The sequence below is a fragment of the Daldinia decipiens genome (assembly GCF_022478715.1).
Source record: "Daldinia decipiens strain CBS 113046 unplaced genomic scaffold F4813scaffold_26, whole genome shotgun sequence".
NCBI lineage: Eukaryota > Fungi > Ascomycota > Sordariomycetes > Xylariales > Hypoxylaceae > Daldinia > Daldinia decipiens.
The window spans coordinates 144,823-166,978 of record NW_026054569.1 but is presented as its reverse complement, the minus strand read 5'-3'; the positions used below and the strand labels follow the sequence as shown (position 1 = coordinate 166,978).

The 22,156-nt window shown below is 46.5% G+C and overlaps 8 protein-coding genes across 8 annotated transcripts; 1 reads left to right on the top strand and 7 right to left on the bottom strand.

The window, feature by feature from the left end:
- Positions 1–274: 274 nt before the first annotated feature.
- F4813DRAFT_148660 (putative RHO3 protein) lies at positions 275–1,495 on the bottom strand. The gene is made up of 3 exons (XM_049238925.1): positions 1,250–1,495; positions 1,048–1,148; positions 275–939 (listed from the first exon to the last, which is right to left on the bottom strand). Exons 1-3 carry the CDS (start codon positions 1,306–1,308, stop codon positions 464–466), a joined length of 636 nt encoding a protein of 211 aa, XP_049097875.1. The 5' UTR covers positions 1,309–1,495; the 3' UTR covers positions 275–463.
- Positions 1,496–3,001: 1,506 nt separating this feature from the next.
- F4813DRAFT_148578 (uncharacterized protein) lies at positions 3,002–4,710 on the top strand. The gene has a single exon (XM_049238924.1). The coding sequence runs from the start codon at positions 3,265–3,267 to the stop codon at positions 4,096–4,098; it is 834 nt and encodes a 277-aa protein (XP_049097874.1). The 5' UTR covers positions 3,002–3,264; the 3' UTR covers positions 4,099–4,710.
- Positions 4,711–6,381: 1,671 nt separating this feature from the next.
- On the bottom strand, positions 6,382–7,446 carry F4813DRAFT_381757 (S-adenosyl-L-methionine-dependent methyltransferase; the record flags this gene model as incomplete). Its single annotated transcript, XM_049245714.1, has 3 exons — positions 6,382–6,427; positions 6,478–6,604; positions 6,732–7,446. 3 exons carry the CDS (start codon positions 7,444–7,446, stop codon positions 6,382–6,384), a joined length of 888 nt encoding a protein of 295 aa, XP_049097873.1.
- Positions 7,447–10,307: 2,861 nt separating this feature from the next.
- Positions 10,308–12,613, bottom strand: F4813DRAFT_381756 (uncharacterized protein; the record flags this gene model as incomplete). Its single annotated transcript, XM_049245713.1, has 2 exons — positions 10,308–11,775; positions 11,835–12,613. The coding sequence occupies 2 exons, from the start codon at positions 12,611–12,613 to the stop codon at positions 10,308–10,310; spliced, it is 2,247 nt and encodes a 748-aa protein (XP_049097872.1).
- A 1,297-nt stretch (positions 12,614–13,910) lies between these two features.
- F4813DRAFT_365698 (Oxysterol-binding protein) lies at positions 13,911–15,322 on the bottom strand. Its single transcript, XM_049243951.1, has one exon. The coding sequence runs from the start codon at positions 15,260–15,262 to the stop codon at positions 14,009–14,011; it is 1,254 nt and encodes a 417-aa protein (XP_049097871.1). The 5' UTR covers positions 15,263–15,322; the 3' UTR covers positions 13,911–14,008.
- Positions 15,323–15,433: 111 nt separating this feature from the next.
- On the bottom strand, positions 15,434–17,146 carry F4813DRAFT_148439 (xylose isomerase-like protein). Its single transcript, XM_049238923.1, has 2 exons — positions 15,850–17,146; positions 15,434–15,784 (listed from the first exon to the last, which is right to left on the bottom strand). The coding sequence occupies exon 1, from the start codon at positions 16,897–16,899 to the stop codon at positions 15,880–15,882; it is 1,020 nt and encodes a 339-aa protein (XP_049097870.1). The 5' UTR covers positions 16,900–17,146; the 3' UTR covers positions 15,434–15,784; positions 15,850–15,879.
- A 1-nt stretch (position 17,147) lies between these two features.
- On the bottom strand, positions 17,148–20,228 carry F4813DRAFT_148438 (fungal-specific transcription factor domain-containing protein). The gene is made up of 7 exons (XM_049238922.1): positions 20,117–20,228; positions 19,653–19,988; positions 19,368–19,588; positions 19,011–19,305; positions 18,879–18,963; positions 18,247–18,828; positions 17,148–18,198 (listed from the first exon to the last, which is right to left on the bottom strand). Exons 1-7 carry the CDS (start codon positions 20,184–20,186, stop codon positions 17,649–17,651), a joined length of 2,139 nt encoding a protein of 712 aa, XP_049097869.1. The 5' UTR covers positions 20,187–20,228; the 3' UTR covers positions 17,148–17,648.
- A 155-nt stretch (positions 20,229–20,383) lies between these two features.
- F4813DRAFT_365689 (indoleamine 2,3-dioxygenase) lies at positions 20,384–21,954 on the bottom strand. The gene is made up of 2 exons (XM_049243950.1): positions 21,542–21,954; positions 20,384–21,490 (listed from the first exon to the last, which is right to left on the bottom strand). The coding sequence occupies exons 1-2, from the start codon at positions 21,869–21,871 to the stop codon at positions 20,489–20,491; spliced, it is 1,332 nt and encodes a 443-aa protein (XP_049097868.1). The 5' UTR covers positions 21,872–21,954; the 3' UTR covers positions 20,384–20,488.
- Positions 21,955–22,156: the final 202 nt, after the last annotated feature.

Genomic DNA, 22,156 nt, shown 5'->3' with positions numbered 1-22,156 from the left:
AGCTTTTTAGGTCACGTTCAAGCATAGAAGATAGGAAGACCAACAGTGAAGGATGGTTTCCACCGGTGCAAAAAAGATTATCATAGCTTTACTCGTCTAGCCATAATAAATGACAAAGGACCTCTTTCTCGAGTGCTGCTTCTCATCGGCAGTATACCATCTACCCCTCGATGATTACAAAAACAGATAATAAGTCCAAGCTCCATGTATGTGCGCAGAAGTTGAACAAATAAGGATATGTACAGGGGAAGGGAAGCGCGTATCAGATAGTACAAAATGAACTGTATCGAGGACAGGTTCGTGGTGCTGCGCCCGCGCACAGCGTTGGTTAGTTTGTATTGGCACTCCAAAAAAATAAAATAAAATAATAGGGATATTCTTATGATCCCAAACTCCTGCGCTTTGTCCAGGGCCTGTGGAAGGAAATTCGTATCGAGTCGGGTAGCACAAATTCGTACCGATCTTACATGACAGTACACTTCGAATCGCCCTCGCCGCTTGGTTTGACACTCAGAGCCACTCGAGCAGCCTCGGTGAAGGCCTCATTGACGCCTCGATTCCTCATGGCTGAGCACTCGAGGTAGCGCATAGCCTTAATGCGCCGCGCAACATCTAGGCCTTGGTTGTAGTCGATCATGGGCTTCTTTTCTCTTTGGGGACCGTCTGTTCCGCTCGCAGCAGCATCGTCTTCTTCCTCGTTGTTCTCTCGTAGATCGCACTTGAGGGCTACTAAGACCAGCTTCACACCGGGACAATTCTCCTGGATCTCGCCAACCCATTTGCTTTCCACGTTTTCTAGCGAGTCTTTACTATCGACGCTAAAACAGAGCACAACTACGTCTGTGTTATCGTAGGAGAGACTTCGTAAGCGGTCGAATTCTTCTTGTCCGGCTGTATCCCATAATGATAGTTCGATGTGCACGTTATCCACAAAAATATCTAACGTCTGATTAGTGAAAGCCCACGCAAAAGTGTACTGATTATGTTATCATGCCCTCCTCGAGCCTTGCACATTTGCGCTGGAAATGCTAGGAATATTAGACATACCGTGAACGTAGTTTTCGAAGACCGTAGGCTCATAAACTGTCGGGAAATATCCTCGCGTGAAGACGTTCAGTAAAGATGTCTTTCCGCAAGCACCGTCTCCCCTATTGGAAAATATTAGTGTTTGTAAACTCACAATAAAGTTTCGGCGCATAACACAGGCACGTAATAGAGACAACCAGAAACCAAGAATGGCTAAACTTACAAAAGAACCAGCTTACGCTGTACTGTCTTTGATCCTCCTAATCCGCAAAGCGACGGCATCTTGACTTTGTTGTAGGACTGCTAATACGGTATAGGCGTAGGAGAAGCGTGGCACGATCCAAGAAAACAAAACAAGAAAGGGGCAACTCGAGTTGATGATATGATGCGCCTGGAAGGTTGTAGTGCAGGTAGGGTGTGCTTTGTCGATTGATTGGAGGGTCGGCGCGATCGGATTGAATATGCTGGTTGAAATTGAAAAAGGACACGAATTAGGAAGAATCGAAAACCGAAAAGATGTCGCGCGTCGTGAAGTGAAAAAATATCTTAGTAGGTGCACGTCTTGTCGGAGGTGGAAATGCGGAAGAGGAGGTAATTGTAAATTGTAGCTAGGTAATCTTGAAAGACTTAGGTAGTAGACTTAGGTACCTCTTAGGCCTACCTAAACTTAACCGTACCTCCCAAGTTGCAAGTTGCCTTTAAACCTTGGCAGAAATGCAGAAATGAAGTCAGAAGAGTACAAAACCTAAGGTAGGTAATCACAAGCCTCAATTTCCTCAATCTCGCTGCGAAAGGGGAAGTTGGTGGGTTACCTAGTAACTGCTGTGGCGTTAGCGGGACAGCGGGTTCACGGACCACTTGGAGATCTTGCAAGTTGCAACGCCCCATCGGCGCTAAATTTAGGTAAGTGCATTTACTTAAGTACCTATGTACCTACCTACCGGTACTTAATTGTACCAATTTCTACATGTAGGTAATCATGGAATTTCGTATTCAATTTTGCATCTCGAAGGTACGACATAATTACAGGTTTCTTATTATTATAATAATACTAAGGTTCATTCTTAGTATCAATCTAGAAGATAGGTACCTTATCTTAATACTATTTTATAGCTTGGAATGATGTTTAAAAATTGGGTTCTATGTATGTACTTTATCTACATGCTTAGGTACATTATGTACTCAGATGCTTGGGAATACCGCAAGCTGAAACGCCACACTTATACAAGCATCTACCTGCATGGGTTGGGTGCTTAAATGCGTGCCCAGTTCCATTCTGTCCTGGTACAACTTCATGCCTTAAGTACCTAACCCACATCCAACCCAGAGGTGCCTATATTAATCCCGTATAGTAAGTCCCTAACATCAATATTATCAAATCCAATTTTACCCAATTCACTGCTAGGTATATTTATCGCTATGCAATCCCTTGATAGCTAATTATATGTTCTATGTCTATAGACTTTTTCCGTTCCTTAATACTACAGCCCCAATGCCGCGGGTCGATAAGCTATCATGAAGATCTTCATAAATCACATAGCATGCCAGCTCATTGGCCACATTCTGCCCTGCGATACAACCAAATCTCGAGGTTTACTGGGTTTGTTGTTACACCTTTAAGGATTGATAAATTATCGGATCGCCTTACCTGCTTACATTACTCCTTTACTAATCGTCATTTACTATCCTCAAATAAGAGGTGTGTGGCTTGACGGACACGTATTATAGCCATGTCAGCAATTAGATAATTACAAAGGAGCAGCGTGGGTCCCTCGTAAAAGAAGTAAAGTTGCCATTGTCATGTTGTGGAATTTGTGGAATGTAGTAATATGATAAGCCACATTTACATCCTGTTCATCTCAGATTCCCCGTGGCTTATATTTCGGACATCCTCAGTTAGATGGATATCATCCTGATATGTAATTGATATGTAATTGATGTAATTGTGCGATAACATCCCAAAGAGTAATTCGCATCTCGTCGGCCGACGGATTTTATCAAGTCGAAAAAAAGCTCAACTTTAAGAATCAAGGTTAAACAATAACCTAAGTTACTTTTAAGTATTTAAGCTCGATTGAACACGGGGTGAGTTCCGAGAGACCTACGGGCTAATTCGGGGAAACCGGAGATCTGACTCGCGTTATCTATCAGCGTCTTGAGTCTCTCAAACTGCGATTGATCTACGCAATTCATACAGATAACGTCTTGCTTTTCATATCAAAATCAAGATATTTCACAATGCTAAAACGCATGAATTTACCCCGGAAAACCAGGAAAGCCACAAGTACTCCTACTCCTACTCCTGTACCTCTCATCATCACCATCTCCCGCTGTCCGCCGCTACCCCTGGAAATATGGACCGAGGTCATGCGTATACTCGTCCACGGCGAGGACCTGCCAGAACTTTGGGCGGGCTTACGTCTACTCTCTCATACGCTGAAGGCAGCGCTCGAGACTGCCTTCGTGGATGAGCACCTGTTACGACTGCGCGGGTGGCTGTACGTGCGTAATTCAGACCCCCTGGCTATGCCGCGTCCGTGGGGCGGAAGCGGCAATAATCTAAAATGCATCGTAGCTTTGCCTCTGGTACTATCACGGTTATCACCTGACCGGCAGCGCGCGTACTTCGTATCGCAGCTACACCAGGACAATCCAACTTTGAAAGCGAGCTTGCTATTCGTGGAATGTGGAGATGAAACGGTGGTAGCAGAATGGCTGCGGTCGGCTCACGGGATGCCGCCGCCAAGCAGCCGCGCCACCGAAGCACGACTGCGATTGACGATCGGCCGAGACTGCGAGTGGACGCATTGGAAACACCACGTTATTGGCAGCGATAGATTCGTAGTTGAATCGCAGAAGATCATCCTGGAGGATACTTACGAAGGTGAGAGTAAGGATGGAGGTGATGAGAACGAGAGAAGAGGGAGAGGGAAGCAGAAAGGAAAGGCGGCGCATGCGATTGGGCTCGAAGTTGATCGTACTAAATGCGAAATCTCGTTTGAGTGGACTACCCTGATTAGCTCCTTGTTCGCTATGCCACGTAGAACGTTCGGTGAAGCGCTCCGGAGCTAACCATCTCCTGAAATCCAACTTTAACGCATGGAGATGGTCCACGGACTTGAAGGTTTAAAAGGTAACCAATGGAACAAGGGCAAGGTAGAAGACTTACAGTTGAAATGTATATCCGCAGTACTGCTGTTGTTGATAATGATATAAGCGTTGACCTTAAAGCACCTCAACATCTATCGATAAACGAATATCGTGAAAATACAAGTAAATAAAACACGAAATGGTATGTAAGTTAATCTCATCCCATCAGTTAAATCCCAACAAGTCAACATGACACGATGTGTCTACATAAATCATACGTTTTGTTACCATGCAGGCTACTAACCCATCCACCGCATATAGTTCGTAGAAACTGGGTAAAATATATTCTTACTAAGTCATAAGATGTCAGCAGTTCTCTCAAAGGTCGATATAATTAGCAAGAATATATGGATCAGTAAACTAGTATTTAAAAATACCATACTAGAGAATCTAGAAGATCGGGGATTCCGTCTAGTTCTCTCATAAGTAGTACAACTTAACCACAATTCCAGCCGTAGATTTCGTCCCCGGTGTTGTATACATTAATAAGGGGGTTATAGGGAAATATACTCGCTGGTGGATGCACCCCAAGCTATTTCGACATATATGCCGGGTTGAGTTCCGTGGGGGGATGTTGGTTCTTGTGCATTCATTTAGATACATTGGCTAATTCTCGGCACACTGTAAAAACTTCATGCGCCCCTTGCAGACGATCTAGCCTATACAATAAATCTATAAAAAATAAAACCAAAACACTACTTCGGAAGTATAGTAAGGTTGGATATACCTAGGTTAGAAATATAAATCGCCTACTCCTTTCATAGTCTTAAACTCTGGAGTTTCTTTAGTGAGACTTGAAATGACCAAGATGCCTACCTAAGAGATACCCAAGATATATATCAAGATATATTTCGCATACGGGGGGCTGCCGATTACTACCTGAAGTGACTCTTATGCCTCAAAAAGGTCTTTATACTATACACTAGTTACAATATATATATAGTATAGCTGCGTAATGGCTTACAGGTCTTCGTTTATAAAGACATCATGTAGCTTCGGCGTGGAATATAGTACATTTCTTCTGCCCATCGTATGCACATGAGATAGTAGTAACCCCATTGTGAAACATACGGGACTTTTTTGTATGACGTGCGTTAATGATCCTAGGAATATTATGAAGAACTAGGCAAGTGAGCCGATTGGCCGTCATCCAACCTCTCGCAAACCATGTCCCTTAAGAAGTAAGAAGCGAACTACTTGCTTCTCACGTTGTGTCATCCATTCATTCGTCCGCCAAGCAGTCACGGTACACACCTTCGATGCCATGGCCGAAGAGCCCGAAGAACCCCTTCGGAGGTCATCATTCGATAAATGCCGCATTACACTGCCGGACCACGCCTTAAGCCCTAGTATTCTTCCGACTGTGCATAACATCTCGACAAATGCAGTATGCGACTCCTCTCGTGACCACAGGTCGCCAGCATGGGATAGCCTGATACATACCTAGGTAGGTAAGTTATCCTAAGTAGGTTGGGCACTCAGTTTTATGGGGAGGGTAACCTTAGGGTAGGAAATGAGTAACAAAAGAGAAAACTACTGGCTTCGATAATCGCCTACACCTTCTCTATATACAAAGCAGTGTCCATTGCGCGAATATTATAAACGGACCGGCAAGCTATACTGGAGAATCCACGGGGAACTGGCGAACATGTAGGATAAGCAGGCCAATTAGTGGGCTAGCCTGCAGGTCCGTTCCTTATTTATGCGTACAGACGAGTCGGGGTTTGAAAACCCTTGGATTCACACGCAGTTGGCGATAGTATGCAGATCTGTGTAGGTAGATACCTATGTATGTACATGATGTGAATCCTGCGGTGAGACGTGAGCCGAGTATTGAATAGGCAGGTGTTTCATTGCGTACACAGAGCGGCTAATGCCCCCTTGAACGTGGGTTAACATTAAGGCAGTTCGAGTTGTCCTTCCTCCGCTATGACCTTAAGAGATTGCGGCTTATTCTGAACTGGTGCTTTATTTTTGTACAACCTAATATCTGATGGTACACTTACTAAGCGACAGCAATAACAACGACAGCTTCCTACTCGACCGTGAGAATCGAGCGCCAGTTTTCCGGCCCCGAAACTCCTAGGGTAGACCGTAATTCTTGAGTATTAGGAGGTAAAAGCACTTGCTGAGAATATTTCTGAATATTATTATCATCGTAACCAGTAATGTTGAAGACGACTAGGAAACTCCTCTTGTATAGCGTCATGATGGACCTTCTTCGCGAGGCTTTCTCGCAGTGGTGAATACGCTGGGACTTGTCAGTATTAGTTGGTTAGAACCATGAGGAGGACACCTTACGCTCTGATGTATGGTCTTATTTCTCCAGAGTAGATTTCTTGCCAAAACGGGGGCATCCGAGCGTCATATTCGGCTTTTGTCCATCCGCCTTTCTGGAACAACAAGCCACAGTGGTTGTCTAATGTGCCTATAGGAAGGTTAGGATGATTCGATTGCGTGCGGGACTTGAAACCTAGACTGAAGTTTATGAATTGGGTAAAGGGGATGATGATGAAAAAAATGAAAAACGAAGAATCAAAAAAAGGCACACGCACAATAGTCTTCGTTTGTTATCTTGTTCACTAAACTCTGGCGTGTCTTCATTTTCTCGTCTTGTGCCCAGTTACCGAGCGGAAGTATCTCGCTCCGCTGGACCACCTTCTCAAAATCGATCTCGACTAGCCAGTCAGGGACGTACGGTGACGGGTTAAAATCCATATCGACCTCTTTGTATAAGTCTCGACAAATCTGTAGAAACTCGGGGCACATTTCCGCCTCTGCGAACTTGCCGTCAAAGTCGAAAATATTAAGGGCGATCTCCGTCATCTCGAAAAGCCCACCCGGCTTCAGCTTGTTGTATACCTGGCGAAATAGCGCCGGCCAATCCCGCACACCGCCGGCCATGCTCCGCGCGTGGATGAAGTCGAACGTGTTATCCGGGTATTTCCACGGGTTTTCTACGTCGTCGATCTCGAACTTGACGTTCGGCGGTATCCCTCCCCTTCTTTGTATAGGGTAGACGTCTACTCCAGTTATTTGGGCTTGGGGGTAACGGGCTGCCATCTCTATAGCCCAGACGCCGGTTCCGGTACCTAGGTCTAGTATTTGAGTTGTATGCAGTGGTAGCCGCGTGGAAGTCAAGGCTCCGTCCAAGCAGTGCCTGTATAGCTTGTGTTGAATTTCCATCCTCTCCAGCTCGTTCTTGTCGAAAGGTAGAAATATTTTGCCAGAGATATGATAGCGGTGACCAAAAGCTTCGATGAATGGCATGTCTTTTAGTCTTGGGTCTACAGCATCAATATCCAAACTAGAATCGCTGCTGTCCTCTATAGCGTGTTCGCCCTGAAGTGCTGAGTTATTTAAAAGTAAGTAAATGTCTGGAAATTTTCTTCGCCTACCTCGTGTTGGCTCATCTCCCTCGCCTCCGCCTCCTTTCTCGATGAACGACTCATGTCTAAGGCTTTTGTCGACTGAATTTTTTAGATAGCTAACTCCTTTCTTCACTTGTCATGCTCGAATAATGCCTTATATTATGTATGAGAGCGAGCATGCCGTCCTGATATCTCATTGCGCGCGGTGTCCTCTTCTCTTCGGGATATCGTCTTAGACGGTGCAAATGCCGGTGGATCCACCGCTTCTACCACAGTCCTGCGTTGGGGTTCCAGCACAGCTAGTCTACCGTTTAGAGACACTGCTCGTCAGCATTCGTACTGAATTACAGATTAAACTGAACGTCCAGTGAGCGACGGCATAATTACATCTATCGGCACGCTGAACCAACACATCGGTCGCCGGTACTCGGCAAGTCCTGCCTTTGCACCACCCCGAAGGCGTCTTGCGAGCCGAACCACGTCGGCTAAGGCTTGGGACTCAGGTGGTCAGATCTCAGTAACCCCCATCTTATTCGATTAAGTATGCCAAAAGCCGCAAGTCGCTGCACCAAGTATACATAAGGTAGACAGCGTAGAACCTGATCCTGAACCTGGACGAGCCCTCCTACACAGGGGAATCCCGGAACGTACATGAAGGTAGCTGATGGATCCCACCTGCGACAGGATAATATTAAGAAGTGCAACAAATGCTGCAGTCCAAGTTGCATTTGCAGTGCGTGCTTTGCAGAAAGAGTCCACTCTGGGGAAGAACGGTATGTGGATAGGCTAGAACGGTCCGATTCCTACTGGCTCGAGAGCGGGACATGCCGGGTCGAGGCGCATCCTGCTATACTGACAGTTCGGCCCTAGCTATCCGCGTGAACGATGATGTAGTTTAGTTGAGAGGACCACCAAGTGACATGAGGGAGTGTGTTGTGTTATCGGACGTCCAACTCATCTAGTAGACGTGACCGTACGTAGAGAGGTATTGTAACCGCATTGTAACTGCAGGGTGATTTTCTTGTCTTCTAGACTTTTTTTTTTCTTGAAGCGCGCATGTAGTGGTTCTGTGCCCTTGTCCCTGCAGGGACGTCAACCAGTAAGCGCCGAAGGCTTGGGGGCTTACCATGGCCAAACAACCCCCTAATGCAACCTTATGATGTCCATCGGTGGATAGCGGTGACTGGCATTTCTTTGACATTGACTCGTATATAATGTATCGACCCTGGCATTAAGGGCCCCAGTATTTTCAAGCATATATATCTTAGTTCGGTTAGATACATGATACATACATAACCGACAGCGATGACCCCTGATAGGGTTTTGTTCCAGAAAGAAATCGTGATGATTCATAGTAACATTTTTATAGTCACTTCACGATAAACCCCTAGGGCATCATGTTTACTTGAGTTGGTGGTTAAGTTGGGTAGATGTTAGACGTAGAGACCAAGCCCTTGATGCGAGACGGTATTAACTGTAACATGGTCGTATATAGAACGCGCATGTGCTCCGTGTGACCATACGACCACGTGGATGACACTGAACGTCTGCGTGTTCCTATATTGATGAGTTGAAGCTAACGCTTGTAGATAGATGTAGGGCTGATTTTAGCCTCGTGCCTCAAGTTGATCGTTTTGGGGGTGGGGTGTTGAGTTCATAAGATGTGTGTGCTTAAGACGAGATCTAATCCACAAGCAGTCATCAAGCATCCACCCATCTAAAAGTATTTTCCGCATGTAATGATATTATTACATAGTAACTCTGTAATCTTTTTTACGCAAGACTCCCACCCTTGGAAGCCCTAAGGATCTACGACTAGCTGCGGGAAGGGAAGAGTGGTGTAACCATAACCACCCATAACCACCCATAACCACTCATAACCACACCCGTAAGCATCATGTCCACCATCCGAGCACAACAAGATCGTGGGCTTGATGTGGCGGATCGATGCAGGCGAGACCAAAAACAGAAGTAGAGACTTCCTCCCAAGACTTGTACTGGAGGACGACGGGGAAAAGGGATTAACGAATGCTTAAGCTAAGGAGATGGGTTAAGAGGAGCGCCGGCGCCGTCCGCCGAGAATCGTAATTAGATCCGTGAATATGCTCAAGCAACCCCCACTTCATTGCGTTAAGCTGCAAGTAGTTCCCTGGAAGAATAAGAAGCCTGCAGATCCTGGCATGATGTTGGGGTCATCAGAGAGTAGATGTTGGTGTTGGTGTCGGTGTTGGTGATGGTGAACATATTCATCACTCGTCCACCCCCGTATCCTTCTTCCGTCACAGCGCAAAGGACTCGAATTTATTGGTTGGGTTTCGACGAACAGTCTTCCTTCTGCGGCACAAGCGAATCGCGTAACGGAAGAAACTGTCGATAGACTTAAGAGACGGGAGTGGGGAGTCGGGAAATATGAACTTCTTCCCTCCTGAGTCTGTGGTCTAAAGGCTGCCCAAGGTAAGCTAGTGGCTACATACGATTCGTATATCTTAGGTACATACATGCGAGGTGTGTTGGTATGTAGCTCGTGTCCCTTCTAACCTATAATCAGTACAAGTATGTCACAATGTCACACCCTTCTTATTACATGATGTATGTACTTTCGTGCTTTACTAGGTTATATTATAAAGTTCAGTATCCCCCCTTAAGCACACCCTAAACCATTATTTACCTAGTCAACTAGCCTACATTACATCCAGGTGTGGGGTCAACAGTAATAATGACAGGTGTGATATTATATCGTAATAGCCGCGACAGAAATTTCTAGTCTACCGCCTTCATAAACTGATTGGCCATGAAGATGGCGCTCTTCTGCCCAACGTCCCGCTTCTTAGGCGGGACTGAGGTCCCTATTTTGATCGGAACGGTGAATCGCGGCTTGTCAAAGGGGGCAGGAGCATGGGCAGATGTTGTCCTCTTGGTCGTGGTTTGGTTTGTCGAAGAGTCGATAGCACCGTAAGCACACTTGCCACCTTTGAAAGCTGCTGTCGCGGCCGCTTTCCATTGTTCGGTAATGTCGGTAACCATGGGCGCTGTCCACCAGAGCCGGCAGTCAGATTCCTCGACGACGAATTGTGCGGGAATACCATCCTCAAGATTACCACGGAGGATCTGGTCTTTGACGTTGAGGCTGGCTGCCGTACTGCGTTCGGTGACGTACGTCGTATACTTGCCTAGCGTCTCAAGGATGGCCGAATCATTCGTATATTTTCGGGCCGTAAGGGCCTGCGAATAGACGTCGTCGAAACCGTAGCTCTGCGATCCCTTCACTCCACCGACGCCCTGAATAAGACCTTTCTTGGTCGGCCGTCCGCCCATGGCTATGCTCTTCACACCCGCATTAGACCTAAGGAATTCGGCGAATAAAGTGCATGTTGACGCGCAGTACCCATCGAGCAGGAGTACAATATTCTCGGGCCCACCGAACGGGCGCGTAAAGTTCTGACGACTACGGTAGCCCGTGATATCAGTCCCGAAGCCGAAGGTCCCATTACTCGTACTCAGGGGGTCGTTGAAGTTCCACTGCATGAGGTCCGTGTAAGTATCGCCGCCGAACTCTTGTGGTGCAAATTTGTCCTCGTATGACGTGAAGTTTCCGTCCGTGATGTTGAGGTCATATCGCCAGTTGAATACAGACTCGTATGCGTTGACAATTTCGGCAGGGGCAGTATTCGGGTCGAAGTCGGCAGAGATATCCGAAAACACTGTAGAGATAGCCGCAAACCCAGGGTGCTGCCGCCATCGTCCCAATCCCTCCTGGACTATATCCGGGAACAGCTGGCGGAAACCATCATATCCGAGGAAAATATAACCACCGCCGTTGGCCTGCACGTCGACGACAAGCTTCTTCTTGCCCGCTTCCACCGCAGCTGCGTAGAAGTCCTGGGCGACGCGCTGGAACTCAACCGGGTCTTCAGGCGAAAAAGAGAGCATAACAAGAACTGCTACATCTTCAAAGCCGGGCTGATCAATGAAATAACCAGAGATAGAAGAATCACCAGAAATAATGACAGGATCGGGGTATCCTACGACTGCACTCGTGGCCGCGGTCGCGGACGAAGTCGTCGAAGCGGCCTGGGCTTGAAGAGTTGCACCGGAGCAGAAAGTCTTAAAGAAGGATGGGCCATCAACGACGCCCGCCCAGGAATTCTTCAACCTCGCTAGGTTCGGTAGGTCAAGCACCGTTCCATTCTCAAATGTGAATGAGGTGATGTTGCCGGGATAGATATATCTGAACAATTGTTAACTTGATTTTAAGATACAGCCAAGTCGCTTTCATAAATCTCATACCTTACACGACCTCCCGTCTGGAAATACCCTTGGTTCTTATTCTCAGCCACGAATGCCTTTTCGAAAAACATGGAGTTGTAGGCGGCGTCGGCATCCTGGTTACCAGAAGCCTGGTAAATCCAATCCCCGATATAAGTGGCAGCGTCTACTCCGTTGATGAGCTTCACCGCAGACGCTGTCTCTACGCCAGAAACAACATCGTTATACACCTTGATAACCGGCGCAGATCCGTCAGGGCCCTCCTCGCTAACCGACACCAAGGCGAATGGTCTCTGCCACTCAAGGGCGCTAGACAAGGCATCCGGGTAAACTACAAAGTGGCCGTCGTGTGCTGGTCCGAAGAGTCTGGTGTACAGGTCTGACTGCCAGGCATATTCGTTGGGGTATTTGTCTGCGGTAATGCCAGCCTTCACGTCAGCTATCGTTGCCCAAAGATCCGTAGGAGGATAAAAATAGTCGGCTGGCGGATTTTTCTTAAAGGCGGTGTCGGACTGCCACTCGACATACGGCTCTAGCTCATTGACGAATTTGAGAGCGGCATCTTTATCAATTGGGACCGAGTTGAGACACTCGTACGCGATTGACGCCTCGATGGTAGGTGTGGGAGTAGCGCTAATCTGAGCAGCCCAAGAGGCACTCACAATGGCGCACGGTTCTGTAGGACTCGCTGTTGCCGTCGTCGTCGTCGCTGTACTTGTTGTGTTAGTATCTATGCAAGCTTTTCTAGAGCAGTTTGCCAGAGAAACGAGCGCCAATGCGCTGACAGCGGAAGACTTCATGGTTGTCGACTACCTACTACTGCTTCTATTGCCTACTATCTTGACCTCTTTGACAGGCACACGAAGATAAGTGAAGGCGGGCAGTGATAACATAACAGAGCTCGACGCGTAGACATATACGAACTTATACATAACCAGGACATATAATCATCCCCGCGCCGCGCACGACTCTCCAATCTCTTATGGATTAAGTTACCTGTTTAGGTAGGTGACGCGGCTCTCGCTTTAACCGATGGGGGCAAGATCTTGATTGAGAGATGGAGATGGAGAGGCCAGGGGGGGATGGTGGCACGGCATGAAGCGATCCGGAACTTGGGGGCTACGCATACATATTACCAGGTAGATATATATAAGTATGTACTATATTATATACCTTGGGTGGCTAAGTTACCTATAGGTATAAGAGCTGCAATGGAACATGTTGACATAATAAATGAATAATAATGAATAATAAATGCAGCTGTACGGATTACAGTAATTTGCAAGGTGACTACATACCAAGCTTAGGTAGGTATATAAAGCTTGTTTTTATTCTTATCATACTATGTTAACTGATCCTAGTATTCTGAATAATCCACGCCGACGATCCCGTACCAGACCTCGTGTCTAATTTAACGAGGCAGTTAGGTACGATCCCATCATTGGGAATCCTAGCTAGCACGCCTTCTAAAGACTCCCTAGCGTCACCGTCTATCATTCGTTCAGACCTACATATGTGACGATAAGCTGTGGAACAAGTAACTAGGTACGTTAAATAAACACCTCCGAGGCTAGATAACTCCGCATGTATGTAAACAAGCAACTAAGAATATCTATATTTACGATATGCCAGTTTCTTGACCCGGCAACAGAGGCTAGTCTCTCTGCCTCAAATTAGTAAAGTACAATACCAAGCAAAGAAATACATAGCCAAGTAAACTAAAATTTGGGCGGTGAGAATTCTTGGCTTTTACTTCCGATTTTATGCCTGACGTCGATCACTACAATGATGTGATGTGCCTTACATGTTCAATTTCCGACCCCTGTGTTTACCAGATAAGAGTCGACATATCACAGCCCAAGCGCTATTATCGATACCTAACGCTTAACGTACAACTTTGCGAAGGGAGGCGTCGAGACAAGAATTCCCCACTAAGACATCCCTACGATACCTATGCCTTTTAAGGCTAGTTAGGTAGTTATTGTGTATTTCTATGTTGCATACTTCTCCAATTCCGATATTATTGCCAGAGCGAATAATTGCATAGTTGGTAACATAGTATTATACTAGCGAGGACGACCTTCAAGCTCCTATCGTGAGGTGGAAGTCTTGAATTACAAGTCCATGTATAGTACATCGTAGTATCAAATAGTATTGCCCGGAATACCTTCTCGTCCACAATTCCGATCCTGGGATCAACAATCTTCTGTTTGTCCCGTTGGTGCCAACGACCTGTGAAAGATTCCATCCGAGAGCAGAGCCTCAGCTGCGCCGACCCCGATGAACTTCCATACCCCGGCCGTCCTCTCTTGGTTAAGATTCCTGGCCGTCTGATCTGGAATAGTCTTAGCTAAGAGGGCAAACTCCTTGTCATCGTCCGGATTCTGGAAGAATAGTCTCGGCCATTCGACGCCAGTGCTTTCCTCGGCTGCACGCATCTCCCGCTGTGCATTTTCGATCGCACTCTTCTCGTCGCCAACGACATGCATACTTCCGGCACCGATCCCTTCCGCCACCTTGTCCCACGCTTTTCTCGATTCCCAGGAGCTTTGCTCTTCGAGGGGTTTGGTTTGAAGCTCCGTGAGAGACACGTCGTCGACGTAGAAATCATCGATTTGTTTCCCATTCGTACTATCTATGATCGTAAGTCGGTCGTTCCATTGACCAGTGACTTCGAACATCATCCTGCCCTCGTCCCGAACATTAGAAATCTCGGCATGCACGCTATTCTTCTTTCCAGATCCTAGTAGGCCCTTACCTTGGAAATCAATAGTTGCGAGGTATCCCGAGCTTGATGATATGTAACAGGTGCCTTCTAGTTCAGGGTACGGCCGCCCGACTACTAACCCCTTTATCACTATGGTCGGCAGCGTCATTAGATGGCTTTCGCCGTGAGCTTCATCACGGATGATCGCGTGTCCAATTTGCTTCACCCGGACACCCGAAGCGGGATTAAAAGTTATCTCTTGTGCTACGTAGCCCGAAGATGAGATGCCGTGGACTTCGTTATATAGGCAGCAGGCCGTCACTGGTGGATGATGTGATACTTGCTCACATATCAATCTCGTCGTGCTTCCGTCGTCCCCTTCGAAAGTGCCTAGGAAGAGTTCGCCTAGAAACGCATTAAGCGGTTTCTTGACTTGGTCGTCGCCGCAGTCGCCGCAGTCGCCGTCGGAACACTCTTTAGAAGCGGTCGCCGTATAGACCTGGCGCTTAAGACTACAGAGGAAGTTCTTGAGAACTAAAAGAGAACGTCTCGCAGGGTCCTTCTCCTGTGCTGGCTGCACAAATAAATCATGACGCTCAGCCCAAGAGGCCGGTATCTCTACTACCGACTTGGGTGAAAGGGTGAAGGGCGGAGCGGTGATATTTGAAAGGTCACCTTTAACGGTTACTAAATAAGACAAGAAATCTTTCAACTGGGAGATGTTCGATTGCGACTGGGTCATCTTCACGTAAACGATGAGAGGCTGACGTTGATAAATAGCATGAGCTTTTTTCTTATTTCTCATTTAACTTCGGGTTGGGTGTCTAGTAGGTAGATCATATTAGTGCACCTCTAATTGACGACACAGTTGATGACGTTGTGTGGCGTCGTAGGGTTCTAGATTTAGGTATGTACCTAAGGTAGGCAGGGAAGTATTGCGACAACTTTAGTACTATGACATGATACAAGAAGTTAATTCACCAAGGTAAGTTTGTTTAATAGTTCTAGTTTTGCTGAATGGTTTCCAGTACTCTTATTTATTACATCCGCGAAGTCGGTTAAGCAAGCTTCGGTCCTAAGCCTCTTCAAATCCATAGTGACCCATACATAAACTCCAATAACAGTTTGGAATTGTGACGAGGAACATTCAGCTCTTCGAAACTATGTACTATATTATTCTTAATCCAGTAAAGAGTCTAAGAAGATATGGCTAAGAACAAGGCGCTTCAATATCTTTTGTCCTTGTATAACTTTGATCTTATATCTAATACCTATAATTAGCACACGGGTTTATTTATCCATTGATGAATATATAACAGCTAGTCTCACATGGTATGCAATATCTCTATTCCAATTGCATCATGCCACTAATAGCATCGACAGTGAAGACATGGCCTTCTTGCTAATTTCAAGCATATCGGAGTACTTCTCAGGTCCCTTACCATCAAACACTTCGATAGACAACCAGCCTCTAAACCCAGTCCCAAGTACAGCCTTTAGAAAGTCTTGAACAGGAAGATAGCCCCCATCGTAAGGTAACGGTCGGTAATCATGGCTCCACTGGCCCCTTGGTCGCAACCCTTCCTTGTTGGCCTTTGCTTCTATGGGGGGTTCCATCTTGTAGGCATCCGAAATCTGTAAGAGATAGATTTTCTCGGGCGGGACTGTTCTGCTTAGTTCGGCCAGGCTCTGCTTCCATTTGGCTTCGAGATCATCCCGTGAGATATCCTCAACTAATCCGGATTTTGTAGTCGGGTCTGCCCACTCGCCGCCACCGCTCTGGAAGGTATCTAGACATAGACCGAGATTTGGCCGGTCGGCCTTCTCGACGATACGCCATACGTCTCTCCAGCTCGGAGAGTGCGTAGCCCAGCACCAGTTCTCATACGCGATGCGCTGCCCTTTGGCGGCGCACATATCCGCCAGCTCGGCTAAGTCGCCGGCTAAGTCATCAATAGACGACGATATCCCGGGCGCGTCGGATGATCCTACTTGCAACATATCTGTGCCTACAGCTTCCATGATACGCATCCAACCTTCGGTACGCTCAAACGCGTCCTTTCTCGCCTTGCTATCTTTTGGCCAGCCTTCGAAGTTGGCAAAAGGCTGCAGCATCAAAATCTTGAGCTTATGCTCTTCCGCCTGCGTTCTGATCGCCTTTGCAATCTCGACTAGTGCGTCGTAATCTTTAGGGTCAAGTTCCTGACCATAGAGCATCTTACCATAAGCCAAGATATCGGGCATAGATAGTTCGATGGCGTCGAATCCGGCATCCGCTATTGCCTTAAGCTTCAAGGGAAGCGTGTGAGACTCCTTATGTCCGATACTGCAAGTAGCATAACATGTTGGAACTTTCGTACCTTGGTAATCTATAGGCATCTTGTGACAAACGTGATTTTTGTCGGCTATATTTTTACATATAGCTTCAAATTTAGTTGTCAAGTCAAAATAGAGAGAAGAAGACTTGTATACTCTGGAATCTCAGTTCTGATGACGTCAACGAATGCAGAGCATTTATGACCTACGTAACTTTTATGTAAATATCCCGTACTATGCATATTTCTACACGTCTATTCTTCTTGTTCCAATGGCTTTTTTTTTTTTTTTTTTTTTTTTTTTTTCATTAGTGTGCAGGAAGCGAATAATAGCTTATATCAGTTGCCTAACGTAGGTGGACAGACATTCTCGACATAGATTTATGTTAAAGTCGTTTCCGAAATGTAACTCGGAAGTTTATTGACTAGTGCCTAGGATAGTATCTCCCGTCATGTCTAAAGATCTCGGTGTACCGATGAATAACTCAAGCTCAGCTTCGACATCTAATTATTCCCTAATATTCTTCATGCATTCGGGGAAGATGTTACTGAGGGTTGTGAAGTAATAAGTCGATAAAACGGTTTTGCGACTTCTGTTCTTGGTAGTTTGATTATGGTGAAGCTGATGGATTTCTCACTCGGGGGCTTTTCCGTTACTTGTATCATCCATTTGGGCCGCGTTCATTTGACGCGACGTGTTTCGTAGTTTGAGAAACATAGAAGTCATGATCGCCGAACCCTAGACTGAAACAGATAGGGTAGAAGCTGCTTTGTTGGTAACTCTCTTTTTTTCATGCCCACGAGGAGGAACGTTTAAAGGTTATGCACGAGATCTATATGGCCATTTCCGTCCAATAAGGGGAATAGGTTGAGGGCGCCGAAAACGTGGTTGATCCGATCCTGCTGGTCTCTACCTAGAAAAGCGCCGGCGGTGGAATCAAGCGAACATCCTAATGATAGAAGGGCCGGATCAATGTCGTGGAAAGGTGAAGTGAATAGCTCGTGCGTTAGTAAATCTTGAGGCACATTGACTGATTTCATGTTTGATGGAAGAATCCCGGGCTGGCTAGTATCGTTAGGGAGGGTGTCCTCCTGGGGCAGTCGCTCTTTTGGCACTAATCCAAATAGCTTAGACGAACTCTCTGTGATTCGAAGACGTTCGTCGACGTCTTGCTTCTGGAGGTGCTTTAGAGCGCTAGATAGTAAAGACTTGGCAATAAGCGAGTATTGCAGAGCATGCGCATCGCTCCTCGCAAAATATTCCAACCCAGCAATAGACATTCGGGCGTACTTTTCGAGTATTCGTCCAAACCCTCCAAGGAGGCCAACACCAAGCACTAAGGATGAAGCAAAAAGCCATGAGCTTCCAGCGGGTTAGTATGAGATGAAGGATTGTGGGTGGTTGTCTTACACTATCAACGGCATGCGTCCGTCTAGGATCTTCCGGTTTACCAAGTCCGCAATTAACCCAGCCATCAAACTTGCTGCATCGATACATGCATTTGCGAGCCTTGTTCTCCCTGAGTTGTCGCTACCACCATTGGGCAGATTGGTCACAGTAGGGATGTTCGGATCAGGGAGGCGCTTATACAACTCGTACATGAGAAAAGGCCTCGCAACTAGCATAACGGCATAATAATAAGAAGACATGACTTGACACGCGCCGATGATCTCCACTTCATCCTCTCGTGATGATTCTGTAATAGTTTGTTTGAGGCGAGGGAGCCACCTACGTGACCAACCTCGAAGTTGGCGGGAGATTCCCTCGGTAAGTTGAAATGAAATTTTTCTTCTGGAATACACTCGGAGCACAATTTCTTCGGTAATCGAGAGTATCTGTACCGAGGCATTCAAAAGATCGTACTGCTCTTGGCCGTTGGCGTTAAATGTTTGACAAGGCACCGTGCAGTCTACGTCTGACATAGATGGTGGCCTACCCATAGATATGCTTAGAAATAAATCCAGAACTCGCAAACTCTTCCAAAGGCGGTCTCTATTACCGTTAGTAAAATCAGCAGTAATGTATTGCCACGGGGATCATACCTTTGAGTGTGCGTATTAGATCCGAACCGAGTATTTACTTCCGTTCTATGCAGGCCAATCGAGTACGCCGCCCGCGCAGCAATGCCTTTGACGCTTAGCTACGAGGATTTAGTATTCTGCTATGTAACTTACCGAAGAAAAGATAAGCCCCGTTAATCTGACATGCTCGAAGCATATATATGGTCACAAGGGCGAAAGCTTGAACTGTCTCAATCCCTAAATCGCCACCGAGGTATGATAGGGCTAGGGTCTTCGCATATTGAAAGAATCTAGCAGCGGATTCTTCATTGATAGACTGCGAACCGATAGCCAAAACTAAGTAATTGACTGCGGATGTTGCGTCGGCGGATTCTCCTTCTTTAGCAATCCAGGCCGATATATTGCTTGCAAGATTTTCATTCTCAAAGAGATTGACTAGTCCAGAGGTCTGCAATAGGGGTTAGACAATGATTTACACCAAATACTCGATAAATGATGCATCGAAGTTACCACTGATATAAACGATGACACTAGCTGTCCGGCAATAGTAGAGTCTACATGTGGTTCCTCGCCGATAGCCGAAAATGACAGGTAGGAAGAAGAGTTTTCCAACATTGAAACCCGACCCGTTTGCCCTGTTTGTGGAGTGAAGGCATTCGGATCTACCCGAGATGTCACTATCTGGCGAACCGTCTGGAAAAGAGAGAGAGGCGCGCAGTCTCCGACGAAAGCTGAGTTTACCTATTAGTTGATTTACAAGTCTTTCCGAGAAGGGATTTGAAACTGTATGCATACTTAGTTTTCCATGAGCATCGCGCAACAAACGGGCTTCGCGGGGCACATCGGCTTCTTCCTCGGCGGAGACGTCGCTGCGAAGAGTGATATCATCCGACGTGCGAGTATGAGTAGAGGTGTGAGCGGTATGAATGCAAGACGGTTCAGCCGAAGAAACGGGAACATCGGGAGATACATCCGACCCTACTGACGGAACGGATGATTGGGTCACGGATGTCTTTGGAGAAGGCAAATGCGGTCTCCTCGGTCGACGACGAGGCGTAGGAGAAAACCGACATGTCGAATGTCCCTGCCGACGCTTACAGTAACTACAAGGCAAGTTCCCGTCGCATTTGACTACGAAACGGTTAATTATATGTAGAATTACATTTATAGGACGTCTCTTGGGCGGATAGATAGGTACCAGGTAGATAAATAGACGAATAGGAGAATGCATATATTGTATGCCTTAGGTGGGTACCTACCTTTACGCTGTTTACACGCATCGCAAGCATTAGCGATCCGCGTGCGAATCATTGGAGAAGACATTGGCATTTTATTTAGTTATACGTCAATATCGAAAGTGGCATATAATTGTGTTAGGTTAAAGACTTGGACTTAAGACATAATGACCTTGTTAGAACCGGATGTCGGAACTTCGGAAGCCGGAGGGGAAAAAAAAGGGGGGGGGCCTCACCGCTTTACAATGAAGTTGCCTCTGATATCCGAGCTTCCTTCTATTCTTCCCTTCACTACTTCACATCCGAATTTTTGGTACAGCTTACAAGGTATCTTTAGTCTACGAACACAAGCTACCTAACCTAGGTACCTACCTACCTACCTAATTCTACCCGTATTCATGTCTTTCGCGTCATAATTCCCGCCAGATACGTTTCATCACGTGTTTGTTTTAGAAACGGTATCAATGCCGTCCCCCCGGTCCCAGTCAATTGTCTTTCTGAACCATCGTTTGATCGCGATGATGCCGTAGCCAGATTCACTACCCGGCCTTGGCTCTGTTTTCTCGATGGTATAATAATGTATCGCGTCACGATTTGCATATGTCTATTGCGAAAGTCTCCAAGAGCTCTGGTAGCAGCTTGAAAAGATCGCTGCATCTGTTCTTGTTTGTCCGAGCCACCTTGTTCGCTCGCGAGCTCCTTTATACTGCCCATTTGTGAGACGTGTTCTAAGAATGCGCTATGCGGTGCTGGCATATAGGAGCGGACCTCTTCGTGGAAACTTGTTGCGGTTTCGCTCGTCCTTGAAGTCGATACCGCATTTGTACGCGCACTACAGCCGGATGAAGTATGTTTGACTCCAAGGACGATATCGAGGAATTGAATAAGCGAGCTTTGTCCGTTGCTGCCACCTCCCAGCTGCTTCCAACAGAGTGTCCCGTTCCCGTCTTCGTATAAGACACCGTTGGGGAGACCTGAAGCAGCCATATTCTTACTTCCAGCTAGATACGGACGAATCTGGTGGTAAAAGACCATCGGGTCGCACTTCTCGTCCATACGATCGAGTAGTCTGCCAAGTTTCCCAATGCAGATCTTTAGCTGGTCTAATGCTCTGATTATTGTCGAATAATCTCGATGTTGGGTCGCTTCGAGTGCTTGGAGCATGGTTGGAATTATGTAGGCGCCTTCCGCTTCCATTGCTACTGACACCGAGTAGAACCACGACTCGTCCTCTGTGCCGCTGAATGTATGCAAGGCTTTTAGCTTGTCAAGATCTCGAAAGTCGGGCCCGCTACAGGTAAAGTTCCATAGGTTAAGAGCAGCATACGTCGCAACCGGCGGAAGGCGGAGGTGTTCCGAAACTTGAAGAAATGGTACTGATATCGCCGGAGGAAGTACCTAATCGCTTATTAGCCACATGTATAGTAAGTCCATTAAGATCGGTTATACCTCTGATGCCCTCTCTCCGCCCCAGATATATCCGTGTGCTAAGAATGATAATACTACGTAAGCTCGTTGCCATTCTTCTTCTGTGTGTAGCTTGCTCGTCGAAAGAACCCCGATGGAATTTACAGCCTTTCGGATCGACCCGCTGCTTAGCAGTGATGGGAGATCATCCAGTATAGACTCCCATGGGGTATAATAGTGGTGTGGTAGGCGGCTTAGGGGTTCTCGCTCTGGTAGGAATCCGTTTCTTGAGACGGAATAGCCATGGAGTAGGCCATAATGATCTGAAGATCTCTCATTGCAATCCAGTAAAGGCTGAGTACGACCTGGCATTATGAAGAGTTGAATAGCTGAAGCGTGAACTTTGGGTATATATTTACGTAAAAGTAAAATAATACGACAATTGTCTACGAGGTGATCACGTATTTAAAAGCAAACTAGGGAAAGGGGTTCAGATGAGTCAGTATATCGGATCTCGGATACCGGATCTCGGAAATGTCTTTTCGATAACACCAAGAGTTTCCATTCTTCATACCGTGGATACCATCGGTTGATATACTATTCACTTTCTAGCCAGTGTCACGAGGTATAACCAAACAGTAGAGAAACAACTTCGTT

Excerpts from the sequence above, each read along its gene's own strand:
- F4813DRAFT_148578 (XM_049238924.1), top strand. The coding sequence starts at position 3,265 with ATGCTAAAACGCATGAATTTACCCCGGAAAACCAGGAAAGCCACAAGT.
- F4813DRAFT_365689 (XM_049243950.1), bottom strand. The coding sequence starts at position 21,871 with ATGCCAGGTCGTACTCAGCCTTTACTGGATTGCAATGAGAGATCTTCA. Across the intron at positions 21,491-21,541 it reads GCGGAGAGAGGGCATCAGAG|GTACTTCCTCCGGCGATATC; the intron begins GTATAACCGATC and ends ATAAGCGATTAG.
- F4813DRAFT_148660 (XM_049238925.1), bottom strand. The coding sequence starts at position 1,308 with ATGCCGTCGCTTTGCGGATTAGGAGGATCAAAGACAGTACAGCGTAAG. Across the intron at positions 1,149-1,249 it reads CAGCGTAAGCTGGTTCTTTT|GGGAGACGGTGCTTGCGGAA; the intron begins GTAAGTTTAGCC and ends ATTTTCCAATAG. Across the intron at positions 940-1,047 it reads CTTCGAAAACTACGTTCACG|ATATTTTTGTGGATAACGTG; the intron begins GTATGTCTAATA and ends ATCAGACGTTAG.
- F4813DRAFT_148439 (XM_049238923.1), bottom strand. The coding sequence starts at position 16,899 with ATGCCTATAGATTACCAAGGTACGAAAGTTCCAACATGTTATGCTACT.
- F4813DRAFT_148438 (XM_049238922.1), bottom strand. The coding sequence starts at position 20,186 with ATGCCAATGTCTTCTCCAATGATTCGCACGCGGATCGCTAATGCTTGC. Across the intron at positions 19,306-19,367 it reads TGTCATCGTTTATATCAGTG|ACCTCTGGACTAGTCAATCT; the intron begins GTAACTTCGATG and ends CCCCTATTGCAG. Across the intron at positions 18,964-19,010 it reads CGGGGCTTATCTTTTCTTCG|GCATTGCTGCGCGGGCGGCG; the intron begins GTAAGTTACATA and ends TAAGCGTCAAAG.
- F4813DRAFT_365698 (XM_049243951.1), bottom strand. The coding sequence starts at position 15,262 with ATGACCCAGTCGCAATCGAACATCTCCCAGTTGAAAGATTTCTTGTCT.